Source organism: Phodopus roborovskii, unplaced genomic scaffold (assembly GCF_943737965.1).
Source record: "Phodopus roborovskii unplaced genomic scaffold, PHOROB, whole genome shotgun sequence".
NCBI classification, from domain to species: domain Eukaryota; kingdom Metazoa; phylum Chordata; class Mammalia; order Rodentia; family Cricetidae; genus Phodopus; species Phodopus roborovskii.
The window spans coordinates 4959-27940 of record NW_026126127.1 but is presented as its reverse complement, the minus strand read 5'-3'; the positions used below and the strand labels follow the sequence as shown (position 1 = coordinate 27940).

At 38.4% G+C, this 22982-nt stretch overlaps 1 protein-coding gene across 1 annotated transcript; it reads left to right on the top strand.

Annotated features, from left to right (window-relative positions):
- The first annotated feature begins 3044 nt into the window (after positions 1-3044).
- LOC127218489 (claudin-34) lies at positions 3045-3677 on the top strand. Its single transcript, XM_051179529.1, has one exon. It carries the CDS (start codon positions 3045-3047, stop codon positions 3675-3677), a length of 633 nt encoding a protein of 210 aa, XP_051035486.1.
- The last annotated feature ends 19305 nt before the right edge of the window (positions 3678-22982 follow it).

The window sequence follows — 22982 nt, the reverse complement described above, 5'->3', positions numbered from 1 at the left end:
GTCTTTTCCTCCATTCCATTTCTTGAATTTTTGTTTGTTTTTTCTTCCATTTCTTTAAGCAATTTTCTCCTTACCTCTTTGAGGTTATCTATCACTATCATAAACTTTTTTTTAGGGTCATTCTCTTCTGTTTCATCTGTGTTGGGATGTTCAGGTCTTGCTGGTGTGGAGTTCCTAGACTCTGGTTGTATCATATTGATCTTTCTGTTGTTGATTTTTTTCTTATATTGCTTTCTACCCATTTCTTCTTCCAGTGCATACCTGTTGGCTCTCTCCCTCCCCTGGTGGGTATGGGACCAAGGTTCTCTTCTGGTGGATGCAAGCAGGTCCAATACTTAGATGGCTCTCCTCTTCCAGTGGGTGGAGGTGGGACTAGGGTGATGGCAGACTCTGGATGGCCTGGTCTGTTGGGATGAGTTCCCCTGTGCACAGTCCCCAGGCCTCAACAGTCTCTGAGCAGGGAACCCTAGAATGATGATTATGAATAAAGTCCTTTGCCAAAGGATTCTGGCTATAATAATGAGATTCTGGCTACAAATTTCAACAATCCCTCACCATATGCCACTGTTCAAAGTATTACTAAGCAAGACTCATAGACACTCCCACAAATGTTTTCCAAACCTTGGTTTGGATGACTTCTTTAGCCTCACTCTCTCCATTAACCTTCAACTACACTGGCCATTTTTCTGCACCCAAGCTAGACTGATAAGTTGATCCTTGATTTAAGAGCAATTCTCAGGCACACGGTGACATCCACTCTCCTCAATTATAATACTTTGAGTCCTCTACTTAATTGAGTTAGGGGAAATGTACATTAAGAACTCCTGCCCACATGTGGTCTTAACCTCTTTATCTTTTGCACAATTAGAACATTATTTGCATATATACCCACACTGACTCCAGGAGAGACCACCTTTAATAAGTATTGTCTAGAAATCATGCTACTATTGCAATCTGTGGTACTAAAATAGGAGTATTAAAAGCCACACCCATGTTGCCTCTAGATGCTGCTTCTTTATCAATAAAGGAGGGAATGCCTTTAGATCCTTGTTTCTAGTTGTTAAATCCTCCTGATTTGGTAGAGTGTTGACTACAGGGACATGATTTCTCTTTGTCTCACTTTGAAATGCATTCTTAAATTTCCTTCTTGGAAGCATAATGAAGGAACACATGTACAAAGTTTCGGAAAACCCAGTCTACGAGAAAGCTCTTCCTATTATAGGGATATAGATTAATGGTACAACATCTCAGTAACATGAAATAGTCCAGGGGATCTTTCACACACACACATACACACACACACACACACACACACTCACACACACACACACACACACACAGTGCAAGTGTCTTCAACATAAATAAAACTTACACAAATTATGTATGGTGGTCATGCATATAAATAACCTCAGGTCTGGGACTCTGAGGAAGAATTGTTTCATGTCTGAAACCAATGTGGACTACATATCAATTTGGAGAAAATTTTGGCTTACATGTAAAACTCTGGCCAATATAAACAAACAAACAAACAAAAAACACAAAGCAAACAAACAAAAAGCTCAATGACAGAAACAATGACAGATTTCTAGCTTAAAACCAACATAGAACAATGTGATTTCAAGGACTTAAATTTATCATTTTCAATATCTACTCCACATATTTAAAGGTAGAATGAGTAAATACAGACATGAATGAACAGATAAAACTTAGCTGTGTATCTTAATTTTCCTTTGTGTTTATGACATGAAATACTGGAAAAACAAAAACAAAAACTAGCAACTTACCATAGAAAGGGTTTATTTGGCTCACATTTCCAGGTCCATCAATCTGGAGAAGTCAAGGTGGCAAGAACCTGAAGCAGCTAGCCACATGACAGCCACAGTCCAGAAGAGCTAGCAATGAATTAATGCATTCCTTTTGGCATTCAGATGCATTTCTACAATCACATGCAGCTCCTAATCCCATTCCTGGAGACTGGTGCTACCCACACTGGTTAGGACTTCCTACTTCACGTAATATTATCAACATAATCCATCACAGACAGGCCTACAGACCAACCTAATCTAGATGATTCCTCACTGAGTCTCCCCTCTCTGATCATTCTTACATTGTTTCAAGTAGACAATCAAAACTAACCATAATACTATGAATGTATTTATAGTTTCTTTGTGTTACACAATTCCTGAAACGTGAGCATGATCCATGTTCACAATTTTTCTTAAGATTTACAACTTGCAAGTATTATAGTATAATAGATTACTTTAAGATAATGTATAATATCAATTATACTGTATACACCAAAGCAAGTGAATTTTATATTACTTCATGAGTTTTCACTCATTTGCTGTTTTTCAGTATAGATGTGTTGGTGTACTGCACATACCCAATGAGAAGGAAGTTATAAAGCAGCTGAAAACTTCCAGGTTTGCTGCTGGGTATGTAAAAGTCATGCAATCTGTATGAAATAGTTCTGTAAATTCCACAATGCAAACTCTATGCATTTGACACTGTCTCCTTCAAATTGAATGCCTTATTTACTCAAAAGAAATAGTAACACAATGTGTGAACACAAAGTCTCATATATCATGCTCGTTCATACTGTGATATTCTTAACAGGCAAAGATTTAAGCTAATCTAAATGAATGAATGATCAGGCAACATTTGACATATCAGTAGGACAAACTTCTCACATTAGCTTACCATGGGTGGTCCTTGAAAATACCATTATACTGATGAGATGCAGGGTCTCATGCCTCTAAGTAGCCCTTGGGAGGGAAAGGCAGCAGGATTTCCAGAAGTCCATGGAAAATGTAGAATTACACATTATAGAGTGTGTATGAGTTATCTACCTATATAAATATTTTACAACTGGAGCCTTCTCAGCCTTTTCTCACACCACATCCAAGTCAGCAGATCTCCAGGCCGATCCCCACTCTCTCAAACATAACACCATTCTCCTAGTACTATAAACCCAGTATATTGTGCTTGTCTAGAGTAACCATCTTCATATTCTGCTGTATATCTTTGCAGTTCACTGTCACATCATGTTGACAAAAAACTACCATCACCAAATGGGAGGTTTTGTTTTAACCACAGTGGCCTGGCTACTTTGCTGCATCTCCATGGGGCTTCCTCAGTGGCGAGTGTGGTACTATGAAGATCCAGTGATTTTCAAGCCTACAGTGGCTTTTGTGGGCATATGGAGATCCTGTGTTTTCTACAATGGCAACAACACCAGGGACATCAGAATATGTCACCGATACAACTACCATGACTCCTTCCTGCCTTTGTATATTCGAATAAACCAGCACCTGCTGCTGGTGTCCAGCTTTCTGGGCCTCTTTGGGAAAATCACCATCATTATTGCTCTTTGGAAAGTGTGTATTGGAAGAGAATGGAGGAATGCCACCTGCAATCCATTCAGCCTTTCGGGGATTTTGAACATCATTGCTAGCAGCTTTCTTTATCTTGCTGTTCTTTTCAATTACATATCCATAATACGCAAATGGGGGATTGCCTTTCCACCATATTTCCACATGCCTTCTCACCCAGACACTCAGAAGATTGGTAGTGCCATGGCTCTGGCAATTATTGCTGCAGTTTTCTTTCTAATAAGTGGTATAATTTGTCTTTCTTCAAATTTAGCCATAGGCAAGACACCCCATTCCAAAATTTAAAAGTAAATTATTACCTTATGCCATCTTGAAAATCAAGCAAAGATAGCAAGCATTTGTCATTGTGTCTACATAAATTTTTAAAGAACTCAAAATGATGCCAAAGGTGGCCAGTAACAAAAAATGCTCAAGTTGGCCTTTGCTTTTCTTTTTTTGTCATTTTATTGTTTCCTTAATTCATTATTTGGGGTATGGACTTTCATTAAATAAACTCTTATTTAATTGTCATAAAATCTGTGTTTTATTTCCTGTCAACAAATGTAAATAATAAAGTTAATGCATATTGATATGAGTGTCAAAGTACCTAACCTTGAATCCAAAGCTAAAAACAGAATCTGAACTATTTCTCCTTGCCCTCTCATTCATCTGTGTCTAACCACTCCAATTTCCTTTCCTAGGGAAATTTACCCCTCATGCATGATCCACTGTTCTAGCTAATCTCTTTGCTTCTGTGGATTATAACCTTCATAATGAAAACCTAACAGCTAATATCCACACAAGTAAATAAGACAATGTTTGTCTGTCTGTATCTGAGTTACCTCATACTGATTATTTTCTAGTTACATTTATTTACTTGAAAATTTCTTATCCTCTCAAGTCCCCAGAGCCTCTGCTCTTGAAAATTTAGAGACGAGCAATGTGCACCTCACCTGGCCTCTGCTGCCCAAGTTGTTCTTCTGTCTTCTGGAATATTATAAGTAGCTGTCTTTTAAGAGGATAACCAGATTAGGAAATGTGAGCTAAATCATAAACAACATCTGCACTATTTTAGCACTAAGGGATTAACTGTTCATCTGTAGTCTATAATGGGCCAGGTCATGTGACTCAAAATTTGAATGGCAGTGTCTCAGTGTTTCTACTTCAGTAAAAGTCCTTCAGTAAATACAGGGAAGTGGGACATGGTAGAGCTGGCCTATGTCCTAGCAACTAGGAAGCACAGGTAAGAGGACAACTGGAACTTTCAGGCCAACCAAGTCTGTATTTTGAGTTTCATCTTGCCAGGCCTTCACAGAGAGACATTAGAGAAATGGAAAAAAATCAGTAATAACTTTAATGAAAGAATTGCATAAGACACGCGAAAAACCAATAAAGGCATTAAAAAGCTGACAGTGTGCCTAAGTTCAGAAGAGTACAATGAAGATGTAGCTTGCTTTCTGTTGTGTAAAACTTAACTTTGATGTTTAGCATACACTATCTTCAAACCAGCCTCTACTTCAACCTTCAAGGTGTTAACACTACTGGATGTATCTCCAAGTCCAGTTGAGGTGGACTTGGAAGGGAAGACTCCATACTCTAGTGTGAAGTCACTATTACCTCAACTACTAAATTTTGATAACAATTAAGTCTCTCTGAGAGACTAGAGCTGTTAGAACACATCCTTGTCTTACTCTCAGCATGAATTCCACCCTTGATAACCCAGTATTACTACCTAGCAAGGTCCTCTTTATCAGCAGGCCTCTTTGGTGCTAAAACTTTATGTGTCAAGGACATGTTAGATAAGAGCCTGAAAAGTTGCCTACCCATTTTCTGTTTTGTAATTTCCCTTCTAATTATGAATATCTGAAAACACAGCTGCATTCTCAGCTGTAGGACTTCAGGTTAATGGTAGGGAAAGTGCCTGTCACGCACAAAGCTCTATGGTGCACTTCTAGCACTACAAGTGAATAAATGAAATCTAGGAATGGATTTTTTGTTTGTTTTTAACATTAAAAAAGGAAATTATGTCAATGACCTGTGCAGCAAAAGCTTGTGCTAGAAGCACCAGATCAATTCAGAACATGTGTCATGTGTGAAGCTCCCAAAAGAACTGTGCCAGTTAATAAGCAAGAGCCCTGGAAGTCACCAAACATGATTAGTGTTTAATCTGTGAGAAGCTGGACAAGAAGTTCACCCTAAATCAGAATGAGACCCAGAAGAGGTAGCTTTCAGCTTTCACATTCTTGGGTGTTTCTGCAAACAAAAAGACACACACACTGAAAAGGGGGGCAAAGGGGAGAGAGAGAGGGAGGGAGAAACGCAAATGTGGACTTTGAATTATCTGATAACAAGAAAAGACCCCTCAATTGGTTATAAAATACACAAAGATCAGCTATGAAATCATATATGTAAAATTAATATAAAGACTGAGCAGATATCTTGAAGAGTGTGTGTGCGCACACACGTGCGCGCGCACACACACACACACACACATACACAAACACTAAAGAAAAGGAGGCCACAATTTTGTCAGGGCATAGGAGTTATGTGGGAGGAGATGGAGGTAAGAAAGGGAAGGAGAGAAATCATGTAATTACATTATAGGTTCAGAAAACCATGTTAAAATATAAAAGAGTCTGAGTCTGGGGATAAATGTCATGTTTGGTGCAGTCAAATTGTGTGAAATGTAGTATCCAGTGACAGGACTACAATGTTCCTCCTGGTACCATCTGTCTCGTTCTCATGGAGAAAGGTTTTCCTGGTATGTAGATGATGAAATCAAATTGGCTTCAGTTCACTGCATCTTCACTGTAACTCCTGTTTATTGGGTACATGCAGTTTGCCATGCTGACAACAGACCCTCAGTATTCCAGTCTTCTTTCTGCCAGTACTTGAGGCAGAGGATGCTGCTGTTCCTGTTTTGCCCAAGGACCCTCTATCCTCAAAAACGTGGACTGGATTTGGAGTCTTGCCTTAGCCTCCGTGCCTGCCTGCTCTGTCCTAGCATCTGCTAATTCGCCTTGGGATTAGAGTATAGAAGTTGGTGTTAAGAGTTCCATTCCTGGACTCCCATTTTTGGGCCAGAAGGTGGGTTCAACAATCCTACCACCTCCAGGGAACTTCCTGGATCTGCTCTGAGAACACTAGACCAGGCTATCAACTATCCCTAAAGCAGATAAAGCAGAAGAGAATAACATAAAAAATAACTTCATAAAAATGATAGAGACCCTCAAAGAAGATAGGAGAAAATCCCTTAAAGAAATGGAAGAAAAAACAAGCAAAAAATAGAAAGAAATGAACAAGTCTCTTAAAGAAAGTAAGGAAAGACAAGAAAAACAGGTAAAGGAAACAGTTCAAGACTTGAAAACTGAAATAGAGAAAATAATGAAAACAAAAAATGAGGGAATGCTGGAAATAGAAAACTGGGCAAACAATCAGGAACTACAGATCCAAAAATAACCAAAGAATACAAGAGATGAAATAGAAAATCTCAGGCACTGAAGATAAATTAGAGAAAATAGATTCATTGACTAAAGAAAATCTTAGATCCAACAAAACCTTAACACAAAACATCCAGGAACACCCAGGGACACAATGAAATGGGAAAACCTAAGAATAATAGGCATAGAGGAAGGTGAAGAAGCCCAGATCAAAGGTGCAGAAAACATATTCAACAAAATCATTGAAGAAAACATTCCCAATCTGAAGAAGGACATGCTCATGAAAAGTAGAAGAAGCATAACGAACACCAAACAGACGGGAACAAAGAAAAAAGACTCCTTGACATATAATAATCAAAACACCTAACATACAGAATAAAGAAAGAATATTGAGAGCAGCAAAGGAAAAAGGCCAGGTAACATATAAAAGCAGACCTATCAAAATTACACCTGACTTCTCCATGGAAATTCTCAAGGCCAGAAGGTACAGAGTCCACAGATTCCAGCCCAGACTACTATAACCAGCGAAACTCTCATTCATTACAGACTAAGAAAACAAGATATTCAATGACAAAGTAAGATTTTTTTCACAATATGTATCAACAAATCCAGCCCTACAGAAAGCTCTCAAAGGAAAACTCCAACCGAAGGAAGTTAACTATGGTCACAAAGACATAGGGAATAGATAATCCCACTTCACCAGAACCAGAAGGATAAAGCAGGGCAAATATATTCACAATACCACCACCAACAACAAATCTAAAACAAACAAGAATTAACAATCAATATCCTTACTTTTCCTCAACATTAATGGTCTTAACTAGCATATAAAAAGACACAGGCTAAAAGAATGGATATGAAGACAGAATCCATCCTTCTGCTGAATAAAAGAAACACATCTCAGCTTCAAAGACAGAAATTACCTCAGGGTAGAGGGATGGGAAATGATCTTCCAATCAAATAGAGCCATGAAGTAAACAGGTGTGCCTATCATAATATCTAAAATGTTAGACTTCAAACCAAAATCAATGAAAAAATATGAAGAATGTCATTTAGAATTCATTACAGGAGAAATTCATCAGCACAAAGTCTCAATTCTGAACATCTATGCCCCAAATACAAAGGTACCAACATTTTTAAAAGAAACACTACTAAAACTCAAAGCTCACAAAAAAACCTCACACATTCATAGTGGGAGACTTCAAAACCCCACTCTCACTGCTAGACAGGACAACCAGACAGAAACTTAACAAAGAAACAAAAGCAACAACAGAAGACATGTTCCAGTTGGACTAACAGATATCTATAAAACATTCCATACAAAAACAAAAGAATATACCTTTTCCTCAGCTCCACATGGAACCTTCTCTAAAATTGACCAATACTAGGCAACATTACAAACCTCCACAGATACAAAGAAAATTGGAATGGTCCCTTGTATCTTATCATACCACCATGCTTTAAATTTGGAATTAAAATAAAACCACAAATCACAGAAACACTACAAACTCATGGAAACTGAACAATGTGTAATTCCACCCCACCTGGGTCAAAGAAGAAATCAAGGAAGAAATTAAAGACTTCCTAGAATTCAATGAGAAAGAAGACACAACACAGCCGAACTTATGGGACACCTTGAAAGCAGTGTTACAAGGAAAGCTCATTGCATTAAGTGCCCATATGAAAAAAACAAAAACAAAAACAAAGGATAGTCACATAAGAGAATTAACAGCACAACTGAAATCCTTACAACAAAAAGAAGCAAACTCACCCGGGAGGAGTAGATGCCAGAAAATAAACAAATTGAGGGCTGAAATCAATAAAGTAGAAACCAGGAAAAACAAGACCAAAAATCAATGCAAAAAAGAGTTGTCTTTTTGAGAAAATAAACAAGATAGAAAAACCTTTATCTGACAGGTCATGTGAAGTAGGGACTAGGGCTTCTCTCCTGTCTATAGGTTAAGGCAGTTATCCCTCCATGGGAGATGTGTTCGCAAGGACCCTTTGTGCACCAGGGATACGTCCTGGCTCCATTGTCTGAGGTCCCTTAGACTGCTCAGTCCTTCTGGCTGAGACCCATATTCTGGGGGGGGCTGTGTCAGTCCCATGCTGACTTCCCAGCTGTCAGTCTGGGGGTCCATTAGCTCCTCCTTGTTCAGGTAAGCTGTCTCTATGTGTTTCTGTAGCCTGGTCTTGTCCTCTCCATCTGCATCTGGGTTCTAGTTCAACTCAGTGTTTATGTATGGGTGTTTGCTCCATGGATAAGTTAGTTGTTGATCTCACTATCCGGGAAGGGCATTTATGGTAGCCTTTCCATGGATGCTCAAATTGTTAGTAGGGGCAATCTTGTAGTTCTCTAGAAGTTTGTTTGTGTTCAATATTCTCTTCAAACCAATATTGGCTCCCTCTTTTATGTTCTCTCTCTCTCTCTCTCTCTCTCTCTCTCTCTCTCTCTCTCTCTCTCTCTCTCTCCTGTCTTCTATTCCTAACCGGACTCAATCTTCCTAGTCACACATGTTTTCTTCTCCTCTCCCTTGCTTTCTCCTACTTCTCTCTCCATTCACTGCTCCCCCCACTTCCCCTGTGCTCTGGGAAACTTGTCCCTTCACAGTTCTGTGAGAGACTTTATATGAATCTCTTCGAATACACGTATCCTAGTTCCTCTGGTGGTGTGAATTATAGGCTGGTGATCCTTTGCTCTAGGTCTAAAATTCATATATGAGTGAGTACATACTATGTTCCTCTTTTTGTGACTGGGTTGCCTCATTCAGGATTGTTTCTTCAAGTCCCTACTTCACGTGACGTGTCAGATCTACATGACCCCAACTGGATGGCATTCCCCTACATATGGAATTGAGGTGGGGGGATGGGAGGGGATGGTGGTTATGGTACATGTGAGAGTGCAGAGAGGGTAAAAGTGAGGGAGGGAGGGAGAGGGAACTGGGATCGACCTGTAAAATAATAAATTAAATAAACAAAAAAAGAAACATTAGGAACAGGCCAACAGCTTATATCAAAAAAAAAAAAAAAATGAAAAACCTTTATCTAAACTAGCCAAAAAGCAGAGAGAAAACATACAAATTAACAAAATTAGAAATTAAAAGGGGGTCATAGCAATAGACACTGAGGAAATCCAGATAATTTTTATGTCATACTTTGAAAATTCAAAGGAAATGGAAAATTTTCTGGCTAACAATCACTTACCAAAATTTAATCAAGGACAAATAAGCAGCTTAAATAGACTTATCACACCTAATGAAATAGAAGCAGACATCAAAAGCCTCCCAACCAAAAAAAATAAGCCCAGGGGCAGATGACTTCAGTGAAGAATTCTACAAGAAATTCAAGGAAAAGGTAATACCAATACTTCTCAAATTGTTCCACACAATAGAAGCAGAAGGCTCATTACTAAACTCTTTTTATGAAGTCACAATTATCTTGGTACACAAGCTACATAAAGATACAACTAAGAAAGAGAACTACAGATCAATATCCCTCATGAACTTTGATGCAAAAATACACAATAAAATACTGGAAAATGGAATCCAAAAACACATCTGAGAAATCATCCACCAGGACCTAGTAGGCTTCATCCCTGGGTTGCAAGGACGGTTCAATATACAAAATTCAATCAATGTGAATCACCATATAAACAAACTGAAAAATAAAAGCCACATGATCATCTCACGAGATGCTAAAAAATCCTTTGACAAAATGCAACACCTTTCATGATAAAGATCTCAGAGAGATCAATTGTAACCGGAAAATACCTAAAGGTAATAAAAGCAATATACAGTAAACCAACAGCCAATATCAGACTGGATAAAGAAAAGCTTAAGGCGAATCCTCTAAAATCAGGAACAAGACAAAGCTGCCTTCTCTCTCCATATCTCTTTAACCTTGCACTTGAAGTTCTATCTAAAGCAAAAGACAAAAGAAGAAGATCAAGAGGATCCAAATTTGAAAGGAAGAAGTCAAACTTTCACTATTTGCATATGATATGATATGATAGTTTACATAAGTGACCCAAAAAACTCTACCAGAGAACTCCTCCAGATGATGAACACCTTCAGCAATCTAGCAGGATACAAGACGAACTCAAAAAAATAAGGAGCCCTACCACATACAGGTAACAAAGGGGCTGAGAAAGAAATCAGAGAAACATCACCCTTAACTATAGCCACAAACAACATAAAGTATCTTGGGGTAATGCATACCAAACAAATGAAAGAACTATATAGTAAGAACTTGTGTCTTTAATGAAAGAAATTAAAGAAGATACCAAAAAATGGGAAGATCTCCAATGGTCTTGCATAGGTAGGATAAACATAGTAAAAATGACAATCTTGCCAAAAGCAATCTACAGATTCAATGCAATCCCTATCAAAATCCAAGCACAATTCTTCATTGACCTTGAAAGGATAATACTCAACTTTATATGGATAAACAAAAGACCCAAGATAGCCAAAACAACACTGTACAATAAAGGAACTTCAGGAGGCATCAACATCCCTGACTTAAAGTCTTTACTTATAACTGTAGTCCCGAAAACAGCTTGGTATTGGCACAAAAAGGACAGGTAGACCAATGGAATCAAATTGATAAGCTTGATATTAATACACACAATTATGAACACCTGATTTTTGAGAAAAGTATATAATGGGAGGAGAAAAGCATCTTGAATAAATGGTGCTGGCATAACTGGATGATAGTGTGTAGAAGAGTGCAGATAAACCCATATCTATTGCCATACACAAAAGTCAAGTCCAAATGGATCAAGGACCTCAACATAAATCCAGCCACAATGAACCTATTAGAAGAAAAAGTGGGAGGTACCCTTGAACAAAATGGTACAGGAGACGGCTTCTTGAACATAACTCCAGTAGCACAGACACTGAGATCAACAATTAATAAACGGGACCTCCTCAAACTGAGAAGATTCTGTAAGGCAAAGGACACAGTTGACAAGACCAAATAACAGCCCAAAGCCCAGGAAAAGATCTTCACCAATCCTACATCTGACAGAGGGCTGATCTCGAAAATATATAAAGAACTCATGAAACTAGTCAACAAAACACCAAACAACCCTATTAAAAATGGGGTACAGAAATGAAGAGAGAATTCTCAATGTTGGAAACCAAAAAGATGAAAGACACTTAAGAAAGTGCTCAATATTTTTAGCTATTAGCAAAATCAAAACAAAACAACTCTGAGATACCATCTACTCCTGCCAGTACAGCTAAAATTAGAAACATCAATGACAACTTATGCTAGAGAGGATGTGGAGAAAGGGGAACACTCCTCCACTGCTGTTGGTAGTGCAAACTTGTTCAGCCATTTTGTAGGTCAATATGGTGGTTCCTCAGGAAAATGGGAATCAGACTACACAGGATCCGGCAATCTCACTCTTAAGCATATACCCAAATGATCCATATTCATGCAACAAAGACATCTGTTCAACTATGTTCATAGCTGCAATATTTGTAATAGCAAGAACGTGGAAGCAACCTAGATGCTGCTCAACTGAAGAATGGATAAAGAAGATGTGACACATTTATACAATGGAATACTACTCTGCAGAGAAAAGTAACATGAAATCTTGAAATTCACATGCAAATGGATGTGACTTGAAAAAAATCATTCTGAATAAGGTTACCCAGTCACAAAAAGAGGAACATTGTATGTACTAACTCACGGATTTTAGATATAGAGCAAAGGATCACCAGCCTATGATTCACACTGCCAGAGAAACTAGGAATCTAACAGATTCATGCAGGGTATCTCACAGATGGGGAAAGGAATAAGATCTCCTCAGCATATTGGGATTGGGGGGGGGCAGTGAGCAGAGAGGTAACTAGAAAAAAAAAAGAAGCAGAATAGAGGAAAGTACGTGGGACTAGGAAGATTGAGTCTGGGGATGAAAGGGAAAAAATAGAGAGGGAGAGATACCATAAAAGAGGAGGCCATTATATGTTTGAAGAGAAAACTGACTCTAGAGAAATATCCAGACACCTACAAGTCTGACCCGAACTAACAATTTGAGCAATAGTGGAAATGCTAACATAAATGCCCTTCCCTGACAACGGGACTGATGACTAACTTATCATAGAACTCTTATCTAGTAGCTGATGTAAACAGAAGCAGACACCCACAACTAAACACTGAGCCTATCTGGAATCCAGTTGTAGAGAGGGATGACAATACCAGGCTACAGAAACCCACAGAGACAGCTGACCTGAACAAGGAGGAATTATTGGGCTGGGAATCCATCATTGGACCAACTCAGATCCCCTGAACATGGGTCTCAGTTAGAAGGCCTGGGAAGTCTAAGGAACACTGGTATTGGAAACAGGATTTATCCCTGGTAAACAAAAAGATTTTAGGAGCACATTTTCCATGGAGGGATACTCCCTTAACCTAGAGGCAGGAGGGTGGGCCTAGTCCCTACTTCAAATGACTTGACAGATTTTGTTGACATCACCCTACCTGTGGAGTGGGGGTTAATGCGATGGGAGGGTGGTTAGGGAGAATAGGAGGGTGTGAGAGAGGGAGGGAAGGAGGGAGGGAGAGAAAGAGGGAGGGAGAGAGAACTGGGATCGATATGTAAAATAAGAAAAATAAATTTTAAAAAGTTGCATTCTTATCCTTGTTTGCATACTTGAGTTAATTTTTCATTCAGATTCAACTCAACATGTACTCTGTCAATATATGCAAGTAGGTTCTGAATTTGTTCAAAGACTCCTTGATCTTGGAGCAGTGAATTATATCAGTAACACTTTCCTAAAGCAGTTCTCTGACTTGTTTCCTGACCATCTTTTTCCCAGTTCTTGGGATAAAAGCTGGGGCCAAAATCATCTATGAAAACACTATAAAACTAAGCTATAACTTAAAAATAAATGGTGTGTGTGTGTGTGTGTGTGTGTGTGTGTGTTCATGTGATGCATGTATGTGTGTGATTGTGTTTATATCTGAGTTCATTTTCTTGCCTTGTTCTGTGTGTGTAGAGGCCATGGGTCCACTTCATGTGTAGTTCTCTATTATTTACAATCTCCATTTTCAAGACTCTTGCTGAACTCAAGGATTTCTGTTTTGGCTAGGTTACCATGGCACCAAACCCAGGGCTCTGTCTGTTCCCCAGTCCCCAAGTGCTGGTGTCACATTCTCATGCCATCATGCCTGGCTTTTCTGTGGGTACTATAAATCTATATTGCTATTGTGAAAGCTTCTTCCCAGCCCCTGGCATCCATACCCAAATAGTCTGGGATGTTGTGGTAGAGGTTCCACCAAAGCCCTCTCCCTTATCTCTCTCCAAACCCTGCTGCATCTCCAAAAGCCTGCCAAATGATGACTCCTCCCCTAGAGATGCTCAAGACAATTCCCACAGTGTATTTTAACTGTCCCACAGAAAACAGACCTGTGGTTTTCTGGCTTCTCTTTCCCATCTCCACTCTAGGGTGGGCTGGAAGGTATTCCAGGAGGGTTGCATCCATTAAACATGGGATTTTTCTAATTCGGTTTGATTTGGATGGATTTGAATTGCTGCGTTGGTGGGAAGGCTTATTGGGTTGTAGAAACTTTTCACAAACATAGGTCCTTACGGTGACAGAGCAAGCCTTTTCCTAGCTCCTCTTACAAATTAAATTTATTTATGTTGCAATTTTCAATAGAATTTTGTTGTATACTTGAGATCATGATTCCATCTGAAGCCCAAAGAGCTGGGAATTTGTCTTCCTAAGAAATGAGCAATATCTGAAGGTACCAGGAAAATGAAAGTAAATGTGAAAGGCAGGAGTAGGAGAGCCATAGACACAAAGAATGTTCATGCATCTTCCTGAGAGAGAGAGAGAGAGGGAGAGAGAGAGAGAGAGAAGAGAATGAAAACATTTTAGAACCTACAAGCAGCTCACATGAAGGGAGGGGGTGAAGTTGGCCCATGGGCCCTGAGTAATAACTTGTCACAGGCCTTTAATCCCAGTCAGATTTAGACAGATGTCTGAATTTGTGGCCAGCTAGGTCTTCTTAGGGAGTTCTAGGAGAGCCAGGGCTACACAGAGAAACCTTATTTCAAAAAAAAAAAAATGACAACAAAAACACCAAAGAACAAAGCAAAGGTCTCATGTGGCCTACCCTTTCCCAGGATTCTCCTAGAACAAATCCTCTCTTCTCTCCATTAGCAGTTTGTAACAGTTGTAGTATGTGACTGTTGTAACATCTTGGTGTACTGGGTATAAAACTAGAAACAAAGATCAGTTGCTCTTAAAGGAACCTGTGCCTGTTTTTCTGATCACTCTAACTTCAAATAATGTGACTAGGGAAAAATTAAGGCTACTTTCCATTACTGGAAGAGAAAAGTACTGAAAAAGGAAAGAAAAAGAAAATTATCAGCAAAACTCTGGAGACGTTTTCATATGTCAGCAAGGCTGGCTGACTGCCTTGTAGTCATTGTCCTTTGCAAAGGGTACATCATGTAGAAAAGCCACCAGTTTTTTCAAGAGATTTAAAAATTTCTAATCATTCAACTCAAGTTCAGAGTTTGGTTACCAATGTCTCTTCCATAATCAACTAATGAATATCATTAAGATATAAAGGTTAATGAAATTCTCTTTGTCTTTAATGTTTTATGATTTTTTGAGAATTACATATATTTTAGTTATATTTTTCTCCCCCCCAAGCCATGCTACTTCATCACTCACCTCCTGACTCACCCATCTTCCTGATCTTTCTCTCTCTTAAAAATAAATTATACCCACAAAGAAAGCATAAAATACAATGGAGTACTATTTTTCTTGGCAAACTACCACACCTACATCAAACATAGACCAAGAATATGTTCCAAAAGCTTTCTCACAGGCCAATTTGATAGAGGCATTTTTCTCATTTAAGATTGCATTTTATCACATGACTATAGCTTATGTTGAACTGGCAAAAAACTAACCTAACATTAATTTGGAAAAGCCCAGAATGCCTCAAACCTACACAAAAATCTTCAGGCAAGTAAGTCATGCTGAAAGTATGAGAAATAGTCATACCTAGGTAATAACATGCAAATTGTTTACCAAATACCATATGTGTGTGTGTGTGTGTGTGTGTGTGTGTATACTTGTGTGTAATATTATGCAGACTGAGCAGGTTATACATAGAAGCATATATGTATATACATATGCATATATGTATGTAACAACAATGGAAAAAGAGGCCATGAAATTGAAAGAAAGCAAAGGGGTATATATGGGAGGGTGTGTAGAAAGTAAAGCAAAGGGCTAAAGTATACAAATATATTTTATATTAAAAGTAAGAAATAATTGTAAAAGCTAACTAGTATAGAGACATTTTTTAACTCTCTTTCTCTTGAAGTGATCTATTTCAGTTCCACTGTAATTTTAGGTCTATACAGATTCTCCCTAGTACTTCCTTTCTACTTTAAGGAGAGGCAAGAACATTTTGGAACCTTTGAACCAACATTTTTATTGGCCAGTTCTAACATAATCATCAGATAAACTGGGTCTTCTGACAGATCATGGCCTGAGTACATTTTGGGTGTGATGTGCTTGGAACACAGAACTATCCTACTGAAGGCTAAATGTAGGTTTCCAGTGATTTCTGGCCTAAAAGGTGAGGTTAGTGTAAGAAGACTTCTAAGTCCATTTATGGCCAATAGATCAAGATATTTTTTTTTCCATTTTACAGGTTATATGTGTAATACACCACTGATGTCACTATCTGGGTCAAATGGTCCAGTCTCAATATCTAACTTAGCCATCAGGTTTTCAGTTTTCCGCAGCTATCTGGGAAAGGCTGAGTCCGGAATTTGTCTGTAGGTATAACCTCATCCTCCAATGACACTGAGTCCACATTACTGTGCTTCATGATTGTTTCCTTAAGCTTCTGGGAGAACTTCATAGGTTACTTCTACTTTTGGTAAACTTAAACCTCTAGAGAAGGGGTTTTAATTCTTGCCTGATTTTGGCCTTCTGATAGGTAATAAAGTGCTTCCCATTCCATGCTTCTAGTTATCCAAGTTGTTACAAGAGTTCAATAAGGCTACTATTGTTGCAGCAATGTGGTTCACTACATCAGAACTACTGCCATTGGATTTATGGATATCATTACCCATGGTAATTGCCTTCTCTGGGACATTCTCCAAATGAAATCAGAATATGATGATCTAGATTTAGAGTAACATCCTTTCAAGTAAAGTAATGGAGGGTCTTTATCAGGAAGCCTCTAAAACATTGCCTCGAATTTCAGTGTTGTTTCTCAGTTCCTGAACTTTAGTGATATTTCTCAGCTCCTAAATACCTTTCCTTGCAGATAGAGAGAAAATCCTTAGGGCAAAGTTGTAGCATTATTTGCTTGTTCTAAACTCCCACAAAAGATCTTCCTGCTTTTTTACTACTCTATTTGTTTTATTTTAATTTCTTTTTGGTTCTTTGACACAGGGTTTTTCTATGCATCTTTCAGTGTCCTGAAACTCACTCTGTAGACCAGGCTGGCCTTGGAACCACAGAGATTCCCCTGCCTCTGCCTCCAGAGTTCTGGGATTAAAGGCGTGCCAACATGCCCAGATACTCTATGTCTGTTTTAAGAACTTTCTCTATCCATTTTCCTTTCTCTCCTAAGCCTGTGTATATTTTTAAACACACTGTAAACCCTTTAGAAGTTTTTCTTTACCTGAATCAGTCTTTACTGTATACCTCTATATTTTTCTGACCATGAGTCTTTAATCTGTTAAAAAGCATGGCTAAGATTAAAGTGGATGCTTTGTCTGCCCTCCAAATTTGTGGGGGTACGTTTACCACAAACTATAGGAGCTGTATTCACTACCTCAACTCTGGTCTATACCACCATCAAGCAGCTTGTAGCACATTGCCCATAAATCTTTTTAGTCTGTATGAGTAAAAGCTAAATCTGCCATGCAGCATGCTGTGTGACTTGTAACACTGCTTCTGTGTACTCATGCAGGAATCTGCCATGCTTACCAGAGGATGCCCAGGCCTCTTTCTTCCTTGGCAGCTACATGGCATCCACTCATGACTCACTCTCTGTGTTCCTCTTCCCAGAATTCTCCTAATCTCTGAACAGTGCCTATACTTCTTCCCTGGTTATATCCTGCCTGTCCATTGGCAGAAACATCTGTATTCTTCAATCAATAAGAGAAACATATATTCACAGCATACAGTACATCCCCCATCAAACTCTGAATATTGTGGGTCTCAATTCCTAATAAAAAGACAAAAACTAGCTAATTGAATTAGAAAATATGGTCTACTCTTTTGATATCACAAAAAAGCACATCACTGTAAAAGATTGACAGTAACTCAAGGGTGAAAGGATGATAAAATATTGTCTTTTCAAACAAATGGAACTAAGAGAAAAGCAGGCATCGGCAGACTAATGTTTGGAAAGATAAAATTCAACCTAAAAATTATTAGGGACCATTTCATACCTGTTAAAGGGAAAACCCATTAAAATAACAATAAAGTTGTAATCATATTTGCAATAAGTAAAGGCACATTAGATTGAATAAAAGAAAATCTACTAGATATAATACCATAGAATAGCCCCCAACACATTGATATTGGGTAATTTCAATATCCTACACTTACCAATAGATAAGTCATACAAAGGATAAAAATGCACAGAAGGAAACACTGAAGTTAAATGGCATGGAAATCAAATGGACCTAACAGATATGTATAAAAAATTTCATCCATACATTAAAGAGTTTGCTTTTTCTAAGCAACCCATGAAACTTTCGCTCAAATTGATGGTGTAGGGCATAAAGCAACCATCATCATTTAGGAAAACTAACAAAACAACCTGTATTCCATATGACCATAATGGAAACAGGCTAGTTACCTACAACAACAGTAATTAAAGAATGTACCTAAATACATGGAGATCAAACAGCATAGTACTGAATGATATATTCTTCCCTGGAGAAATCAGGAAAGAAACAAAAATTATAGAAATAAATGATAATAAAGACATGACATGTCACTACAGGGGAATTCTTGGACCTGCTCTGAGCACACTAGACCTGCCTATCCACGTGGGACCACCCATAATTTCCACCTGCCTGGTCTCTGACCCCCACTGCCGGTCCTCTACTGGAGTTCCAGACCTTCTCAGAGATCCTTCTATCCCTGTGGGGCATCTCCGAGTTCCTACTGGCTGGATACTTGACCACCATCGCAGGGCCTCTGTCAAAGAGGCCTCAGCTGGAGAGTGCCAGTACCAGGCTAGATCTGCTAATTAGCTTAAGGAACATCCTGAACCCCAGCCTTCGATATATCCTATGCTCTTGGATAGGTAGGATAAATATAGTAAAAATGGTAATCTTTACAAAAGCAAAATACAGATTCAATGCAATTCCCATTAAAATCCCACCACAATTATTCACTGACATGGAAAGGATAATAATCAACTTTATATGGAAAAACAAAAGACACAGGATAGACAAAACTACCCTGTACAATAAAAGAACTTCAGAAGGCATCACTTCTGAACATCTGATTTTCGAAAAAACAGCTAAAAGAATATAATGGGGGAAGGAAAGCTTCTTCAACAGATGATGCTGGCACAATTGGATGAGGGTGTGTAGAAGAATGTAGATAGACCCATGTGTATTACCATGCACAAAACTCAAGTCCAAATGGATCAAAGACCTCAACATAAATCCAGCCACATTGAACCTCTTAGAAGAGAAAGTGCTAGGTACTCTTGAACAAATTGTTATAGAAGACCACTTCCTGAACATAACTTCACTAACACAGACACTGAGAGATACAATTAATAAATGGGACCTCTTCAAACTTAGAAACACCTGTAAGGCAAATGACACAGTAGATAAGACCAAATGGCATCCCAGACTGGGAAAAGATTTTCACCAATCCTACATCTGAAAAAGGGCTGATCTACAAAGAACTTAAGAAACTAGTCAACAAAACACCAAATAACCCTATTAAAAATGGGGTACAGATCTGAAGAACGTATTACCAATAGAGGAAATCAAAAAGGCTGAAAGACACTTAAGAAAGTGGTCAACTTCCCTAGCTATCAGGGAAATGCAAATCAAAACAACTTTGAAATACCATCTCACTCCTGCCAGATTGGCTAAAATTAGAAACACCAATGACAACTTATGCTGGAGATTATGTGGAGAAAGTGGTACACTCCTCCACTGTTGGTGGGAGTACAAACTCGTACAGCCATTTTGGATATCAGTATGCTGATTCCTCAGGAAAATGGGAGTTAGTCTACCACAGGATAGAGCAATCCCCCTCTTAGGCATATACCCAAATGATCCACATCATGCAACAGAGACATGTGCTCAACTATGTTCATAGTAGCATTATTTGTAATAGCAAGAACTTGAAAGCAACCTAGATGCCCCTCAACTGAAGAATGGATGAAGAAGATGTGGCACAACTACATAATGGAATACTACTCTGCAGAAAATAATAATGGAATCTTAAAATTCACAAGCAAGTGGATGGAACTTGAAGAATCCATCCTGAATGAGGTAACTCAGTCACAAAAAGAGGAACATGGTATGTACTCACTCATATGGATTTTAGACCTAGACCAAAGGATGACAAGCCTATATAATTCACACTGCCAGCAGAAGTAGGATACAAGTTGTGTTCTAAGAGATTCATATAAGGTCTCTCACAGAAGAGAGAAGGGACAAGTCCACCAGAGCATATGGAAAGTGAGGGGGCAGTAAATGGAGAAAGAACTAGGAGAAAGAGAAGGGGAGGATAGGAAAGCACGTGTGACTAGGAAGATTGAGTCAGGGTAGGAATAGAAGATGGAAGGGGGGGGACATAAAAGAGGGAGCCATTATTTGTTTGAAGAGAAATCCGAACCTAAAGAAAGGTCTAGAGACCTACAAGACTGCTGCCAACTAACATTTTGAGCAACAGTGGAAAGTCTATGGTAAATGCCCTTCCCTGATAATGGGATCAACAACTAACTTATCCACCATCATGGAGCCCTCATCTAGTACCTGTTGGAAACAGAAGCAAACACCCATAACTAAACACTGAGTCGAACTAGAATCCAGATGCAGACAGTGAAGACACAATCAGGTTGTAGAAACTCAGAGTCAGCTGACCCGAACAAGGAGGAGCTAACACCCCTCCCCCTCAAACTGATAGCTGTGAATCCAGCATCGGACTGACTCAGACCCCCTGAATATGGGTCTCAGCTAGAAGGACTGAGCAGTCTAAGGGACCTCAGACAGTGGAACCAGGATGTGTTCCTGGTACACAAAACGACCTTGCAGATATACCCCCATGAAGGGATAACTGCCTTAACCTAGAGACAGGAGAGAAGTCCTAGTCCCTATTTCAAATGACTTGTCAGATTTACATGACCCCACCTAAATGGCATAGCGTAGGAATGGGTGTGTGGTGATGGAAGGGGAGTGTGTTCAGGGTACATGTGAAGGGGGAGAGAGGGTAAGAAGGAGGAAGGGATGTACAGAGGGAGGGAGAGAGGAAGAGAGGGAGGGAGGGAGGGAGAGGGAACTGGGATCTACATGAGAAAAAAAAAACTCAGTCATAGAAAAACATTAAAAAGGACTTTTAGGCTAGGTAGATAGAGCTCTTTCCTGCACTGCATGAAATGATGAGTCATTTCCTAGTACCTTGGGGAGAGGATGAAATGAATCTTAATTACATTCAGAGGTACTGTGGCTAATTTAGTTTCTTTGCTCTATTAGTTAAAAATTTAGTAGTGAATGCATATGGATTTATATTCAGGAAATAAATGGTAAACATAAAAAAATGCTAAGATTTATAAAATGGCAAAAAAAGATACGACATGTCAAAATCATTTGGACACAATGAAAGAGTCTTAAGAGGAAAATGTATAACTCTAAATTCACTATAAAAAAATAAAGTTCTAAGATAAATAAATTTGTGATATTTTATAATATCTTAAAAAACAAAGACAAACTAAACCAAACTCAAAGATGGACAGAAATGAACAAAATCATATAGCAATGAATGATATAATACAGAAAGACAAAAAAGTATATAAATTTAATGAATCAAGCACGATTTCTTTGTCAAAGTAAATAAAATTGTCAACATTTAGCAAAATTGTCCAAAATGAGGGAGAATTCCCATATTAACAAAATCAGAGATTAAAAAGGGGACATTACAACAAATAAAAATGAAATTTAGGATTTTACCATAACTTTATGAACCTATAATCTACTACTCCATAAAATTTACAGCAAATTAATAAATTACAGATGCATGTGAATAGCATATTGGAAATGGGACCAAACAATAATCTAAAAACCTCTATAATTAGTAGTGAAATTGAAGTAGCATTAAGAAGTCTCCCAATTGAATAAAGCCCATAACCAGGTGTATTCACTGTAGCATTCTACCAGAACTTCAAGGAAAAACAAATACCAACTCTACTTAACTCACCTCACAAACTAGAAAAAGACAGAATGCTTCCAAATCGTTGTATGAAGGCAATTTTTTGTGGATACCAAAATCAGGTAAGGCTAATACACACACACACACACACACACACACACACACACACACACGAATTATAGAATTATTTCCTTCATGAACGAAGATGCGAAAATCCTCCAAACTTCACTTGCAAACTGAATTCACTATCACATGAAAAAAAGATGATTCATAATGACTAAGTTATTTTTATTCCACTAGTGCAGGACTGGTTCAACGTACATAAATACATGTAATTCCTAATGTAAACAGAATAACAACATGCTGAAAACATGTCAGCATCATAATGGATGCAGAAAACATCTTTGATAAATGACAGCATTCCTTCATGATTTAATTCATGGAGAGTTAGCTAGCATATGAGTAGCTTATCCCATTAAATAAAGGCTGCCCATGACAAACCTATTTCCAAAATTATACTAAACAGAGACACACTCAGGGCATTCTCAGGAATATCCGGAATAAGGCAAGGATGGCTACTCTCTTGAACTCTCTAGTATATTTAAGTGACCCTTAGCAAGAACAATATCAGAAGAGAAATAAATGAAAATGATATAAGTGGGAAAATAAGTGGCAAAAATACCATCCCTCTTTGCAGATGATATGACACAATACATAAGAGATTCTAAAGACTCAACCAAAATCTTCTTACTCCTGATAAGTACTGTCAT